At 35.7% G+C, this 6,458-nt stretch overlaps 1 protein-coding gene across 1 annotated transcript in view; it reads left to right on the forward strand.

Annotated features, from left to right (window-relative positions):
- Positions 1-1,002: 1,002 nt before the first annotated feature.
- Positions 1,003-6,458, forward strand: part of LOC102603231 (protein FMP32, mitochondrial) — an 8,624-nt gene continuing 3,168 nt past the window's right edge. The window contains exons 1-4 of the mRNA XM_015314935.1: positions 1,003-1,728; positions 2,722-2,786; positions 3,257-3,323; positions 3,413-3,472. Of these exons, the coding sequence (XP_015170421.1) occupies positions 1,474-1,728; positions 2,722-2,786; positions 3,257-3,323; positions 3,413-3,472 (447 nt within the window). The 5' untranslated portion in view covers positions 1,003-1,473. The remainder of the gene's footprint in view (positions 1,729-2,721; positions 2,787-3,256; positions 3,324-3,412; positions 3,473-6,458) is intronic.

Raw genomic sequence — 6,458 nt, forward strand, 5'->3', positions numbered from 1 at the left:
GGGGGGATTGATTTTCCCATTTAATGCACCATTAGTTGATTGATGGGCTTTGAGAGTTTGTTTATTTTCTAGGCCCATTTTTGTATTTCCTTTCTCATTTCTAGTTTCATTGGGGTGGTTTTCAGTCCATCCTCAATTATTCGATTTGGAATGGTGGTATCAAGGAACTTACCTGATTGTGGATCTTTTTTTTTTCTATGCTTGGGTGCGTTCTTTGTGCATTTTATTCACCTTTGACAAGTGACCATGGGGCCTAGGCATTTTAATCTTCTTGGGAAAAGATACTACCTGTCAAGTGTTTATTGGTTTCCACATTGGATGTTGAATGTCTATGTTCTTTGTGAGAGATTTTTGTGGTTGAAACATACCGTTCATAGTAATGATATTGTAAGTTCGAGCCCTACTAAGCCTACCACCCCCTTCTCTTCACCTAACACAAGGCAGTCCAACAAAAGAGATTTGTCTCAATACTCTTGTGTGTATCCTTTGATCACTAATCTAACCTTTCTTGTGTCATGTATATGGCTTAGTATCCCATAACCAGGGCACATGATTTCATCTCATTCATAGATACCTTTTATTTGTGGCAACTAATTGTGACCTTCGTTTTGACCATCACCTTAAGTGACACTTGAATTTAAATGAGTGCATAACAACTTCTTAGTGCGACCGAAGTGCAAGTATTTATTTTTAGGAGTGCTCCCAAATCATTTTCAATTTTTCTAATATTTGTTTATCATAAATTTTTGTTGGGAGTTGTGGTGGTAGAATCCAAATTGCAATGAGGGTTAGCATATAGATTTTAGAGACGAAATTTGGTTCTCATTTCTTTACAAAAAGGAAATTTCCTGCTATAAACTACAATCCTTCATGAAGGTCCCTATGCATATTCTCCACCTTGGTGGAATTTTACAATATAGTAATCACATCCTAGGTCAATCAAGATGAGGGCCTTAGAAGGTTTTCACATGTCAGTCAATTTCTTCAGATAGGCGTTTAACAATCGCTTCCATGATTTGTCTTTGTCTTTTTTGCTTGATTGAGTTCTCAAAGCCAATTCAAGCACAACATTATTGTGTAAAGAGAGAAAACAAATTAAAAAAGAAATGAAAGAAAAGGAAACCAAGTTGTCAATTCCCATTGGAAACCTAAATAGCATATCCTCTCATCTCGTGCGTAAAGACCAATACCAAATTACTCTACCAATAAAGTATACACAATATAATTCCCCTTCGGCAAGCAACCCGAACGATTTAAATAAAAACCGTAAAAAGGGAAAATCCCCATCGTCCGCCATTAACAATCAACTACCCCTCTTCTGTCTCCTTCAATCTCTCTACTCGCCGCCATTTCTGAAAGTTTGACCTTTCATACTTTGTTCAAAATTTTCCTTGAAATCGATGCAGCTTAGTCTAGTTTTTTGTTGAAAAAATCAAAAAGGTTTTTCTTCTTCTTGTAGATTTTGAGAAACTAATGGCTGTTGCGAGACGTGTGGTTCAATTTGGGGCTAATTGTGGGATTAGATTGTCTAAATCTCAAGGGATTAACGCATCTAAAGTTTCTGCTGCTTTGTTGATTGATAGATCACAAATCAACGCTGGTTCAGTTAATTTTTACAGTTCTGAGCCCTATAAATCGTCTGCTGCTAACAAGTTTGATTATAGGCAAATCTCACAGCTCGCTAAACCTAATGGCAAGCGTGCGTTTCTCGTTGATACATTAGCTCTGGTAATTATTACTATTTCTTTATCCTCCTCTTTGTTGATTTATAATTTGTTGTATTGGAGTGAAATGATCCCAATTAATTTAGCAATGAACACAGTTGAGTATTTATTTATATTTATGAGCTCTGGTAATTATTAGCATTTCTTCATTATCCTTGTTTTTGTAATTGAATGAAATGATCCCAACCAATTATGGATGAAGCATGTTGAGTATTTATATTGATAATCTGTTGTGTTGGTATCTGTGGAATCAGAAAGGAGATGGAGAAAAGCTTTGTTTCCCTTATCTTTTTAAGTTTAGGAGGAATGCAAGTGGATGAGTTTTATTTTTGGTCTCTAGTTAGTTGTCTTTGGCTTCAAAAATAAAGGTGAAACCAAACTGCTTTGGTCTTGGGGAAATAACCTAAAACCAATGAAAAGAAGTTGTTTTCATTTCAAAAACTGATTTTGTTTTTGTTAAATTATATAAACTCATAACTTACTTCCATGTCGGACTCAACATAGCATTGGTACCTAGGGCCTACTGAAATATTGCAGATCGAAGGGTATGTGATGCTCGCCAAACCTAATAAAGCAATTAAGTCTTGGTATGATAGACTTAGGACTGTGGACTTTTTTTATAAGTGGGATTGGGGGATTTTCAGGGTGACTTGTTCTAAATATTAACTCATTTTCAATTAAATAAGTTTCAGCCTTTTCTTTCCAAAAGAGGAATGCTTCATCTTTCCGCCAAAGATGACTTGAATTTGGATCTTGATCTGTTTGATGTTGTTCCTTTTGATCATAATTAAAGTAGTTCTTTATCAGTCCATAAACTAATACCTTCAAAATAAAGCAAAAGTACAAATAGTAAAGCCACTAAACTTGTGGTTCTTTTTGAGTTTGTGTATTTGCTTCTATCCATTTTGTCGTAAACTAGGATACTTTTCAAGGCTAGAGTCTCTCCTGATTTGTTATTATTGATATGAAGATATTTATAGATCTTGTTTGCTGACAGGTTAGGAGATTAGAAGCACGAGGTGTACCATCAGAACAGGCAGAAGCAATAACATCTGCTATCACCAAAGTAGTGTGGGAATTGGGTCTTGTATTTGAAAATGTTAATGAGTTTAGATCTGCTGTTACCAAATATGTTGTTGCTGAACATGTTGCAATTGAAATGTATATTAATGAACCAACAAGGGTAAGGGTTAGGTGTACAGTTGGTTGTCCTTGGGTTTTATTTGCTAGCTTTGATTCTAGGACAGATAATTTTGTTGTAAAGACATACAATCCAGTTCACAAATGTGATCCTACTAATAGGAACAAGTTTTGTAATAGCAAGTTCTTATCTAGTCACTACAGTGAAAGGATAAACGAACAACCTGACATTAGAATCTTTGAGTTTCAAGGGCTTATTAAAAAAGAATTGGATTTATATGTTGGAAGAACAGTGTGTAGGAGAGCAAGAAACAAAGTATTACAGGAGTTAATGGGTGACTATGTTCTTGAGTTTGGGAGGATTTTGGACTACAAAGATGAGATGCTAAGACTGAAGTTTTGAATGACAGTTTGGAAAATGTAGCTCATTCTTTTGTTTCACGAGCTGAAATGCAGAAAGTAAGACTTTACTCAAGATCTTATGTTGTAAACAATGTGCCCATTTCCACTTTGCTGAATAATTGTTTTGTGCATTTTTGCCTATGTAGTCTGAGATGATTCAAGAAGCCAACCTCTCCAAGTTCAAGTCTGAAGTACAAAGTTCTCAGGTACAAAATTGTCATGAAACTCTGTTAGTTGTGCATATCGGTATTCTAAAAAGTCTTCAGCTGTGCGCCTAGTTATTCTCTGTCTTGTGCTAGGGAAGGGGTAATGTATTTCTTCTGCTTGTAGAATATTAGCTTGCCCTTAGTCACATCTGTTATAGATGATTTTCTCTGCCTAGATAGACGAGTAAGCTAGCTTTGTACACTGTTGTATGTAGTCCCGGAACATATTCAAGCTGTTGTTCCCAGTTATATTTTCTACATAATGAAAAAAAAAACATATTCAAGCTGTTGTTAAGACCTTTATTGCCTAGCCATTCTCTAGTGCTTTGACTTTTATTAATGAGTTTGTAGATGGAGGCGTGATAATGCATACCAGTGATATTTTTCTTCAATGATGTTAACTGTGAGGTAGATAACTTCAGTAGGAAAAGCAAAGCTTGTTGTGAGTTGTGAAAGAATATGAAACTGTTGTTGAAAGCAGCATCCTAGAGATTGATTGGATTTTCCAGATTCATGACAATTAATTATCAAAAAACAAAAAAGAAAACTACCTTGCATCTTCTAGATTCCATGAATGGAATCAATTACTTCATCTAAAAAGAACAAAATTGAGGTCAGTACATGGTGCAAAAAACGTGGCATAGAGGCGAAGAGGATAAGCTATGTATTTCTATAATTCAATTGTCATCATATGACCAGTGTTATCAAAAGCGAAAAGTGCAAAAAAGCTCTAAGGTCCTTTGAGGTTTTAAACACAAATAAAGTGTGAACTTTAATGAAAAAAGAGACGCAAATGGAGAAAACCCATAAATATGTATGTGTAGTCCAAGATTAATAATCATAAGCATGAGTAACAAATATATGAACAAAGAAATTTAAAAAATTATGATTAAGTGAAATATCAATTGTTTTAGTGTCACATGTAGGGGTGTGCACTATTCGGATTAAACCGAATAAACAAACCGAATTTTTATTTGGATTGGTTTTTTGGTTTTGGATTAATAAATTACTTTTAATGTTTAGGTTTAGAATTAAGTTGGAGTTAACCACTTTTGTCCCTGCTTGGTTATTGTCTTTCATGATGATTACGTTTAAATTTTATGTTTGAACATCTATATTAGGTATACTTATAAGTATTGTGTTTTAAAGTTTTACTTATAATTTATATTAGCAAGTATATTTAAGGGATTAAATATTATTACTTTGGTTATGTTATTAATTATTGACATAACCGAATAACCAAACCGAAAAAGCCGAACCGAATAGAGGAAAACCAAACCAAACCAATTTTATTTTGGATCGGACTGGGTTACACTTTTTAAAGCCAAAAACCGAAAAATCCAAACCGAATAGTGCAAAACCAAACCGAAAAACCAAATGCACACCCCTAGTCACATGTTAAGGGTTGCACTCATTGGCATGGAAAAGTATGTCTTGGAGCCTTGATAACAACACTGAAGCACCCATAAAGTGAGGTGAAGTGCTCAACATGTTTTTTGCCTCGCTTCAGGGCTTTAGCATGCCTTTGACAACACTGCATATGACAAGTATAGTGGTTAATTCTTCTACCTCCCACATCAGGATGTAAGGGGAGATTCTATGTTATGGTATTGAGTTTGATCTGCCTTGGGTTCTAAAGTAAATTCACCTAATTGGTTTTACTCTAGTCCTGTACATCTCTTCCTAGCTTCTTTGTGGGTTTTCTTTCCTTTGGGGGTTGGGTGGGTGGGGGCGGTTCAATGGTTGGTTTGACAGACCAATCTCAATTGGTGCACCTTTGATTTATGGGTTAAGTATTACTAGTATAGTTGCGGCTTGGCTGGATTATGGTTCTCTTCTCATTTCTTGCAGAAATTATGGTTCATGATGATTTTTTACTTTCATTTGCCCACCTAAATAAGGAAGCTCATTGACCCAATGATCCAAATAAAAAGAACATTTTCCGTTAACTCACATGCTGACCTGTGCATTTCTTGGTCTCCGTTATTAGGCCATAATAATTCAAATCAGCTGATGCTGAAATTGTTAAAGCGTAGTGAAATAGTACGATTAATTGCTTGAATATTTTCAAATGCCCTTCTGGTTAGAGTGAATGAGGGTTTCTTCCTAATTTTACATACTTAGGCTGAAATATTACAATTTCAAAAGGCAATTGAATTGAGCCATCATCACCTTGTGTTGGATAACAATTATTCATTATAGTATGCACCAAAATTCCTGTCAGGAATAAGGTTGTGCTAGTAGTTGATTGAAAATGGACACATTTCTCATTTTCACAAGCTAGGCGTGGATCATACAAACGTTTGTTTCATTTCATAAGTAAACTCCCATAAGGAGTAAGAGACTGTAATTAAATATAGATTCTTCAAGTCTGTGTTTCGATGATTTACGGAAGAAGATTAAGCGTGTAACACTCCATAACATCCTACAATTTTGCCACTGTTTACTTAAAAAGAACATAAACTCTATCATCAGAGATCATTCCTTCATTCAATGGAGGAGGTTATTCTCGTTCATTCAAGATACAATGATGGATGCTTGGAAATGGAGACACCAAATCAGTGATACCATATTGCAGATGAAGAGCGTTTTATTTGGCTATACTGCCGTTTAAGTAGAACTGTAATACCAGTGTTCTTAAAGGCGAGCGCCTCTCGCCTTTGGCGACAAGGCGAGGCGAGGCGAGGGGTTTGCGCCTATTTCAGGCAAGGCATGGCGAGATCAAAAAGGCGAGCCAAGGCGAGGGGTGATGTGGAATTGGCGATGCAATAGGCGTCGCCTTTTTCTTTTTCTTTTTTTAAAGTCTGAATTTTAATAATTAAAAAGCCAAATAATCAAATTAGGGTTTTTTTGGGTATTTTTTCAAACTTATGTCGCGACTGCTGCTCCTCATTTCGCGACCGGAGACTTGAAATCAATCCCTCGACTGGAATTAGAGTTTGCGACTGCTACTGCTGCGATTGGAAACTTGAAGTCGACTGTCGCA

This window comes from Solanum tuberosum, unplaced genomic scaffold, assembly GCF_000226075.1.
Source record: "Solanum tuberosum cultivar DM 1-3 516 R44 unplaced genomic scaffold, SolTub_3.0 scf00325, whole genome shotgun sequence".
NCBI lineage: Eukaryota > Viridiplantae > Streptophyta > Magnoliopsida > Solanales > Solanaceae > Solanum > Solanum tuberosum.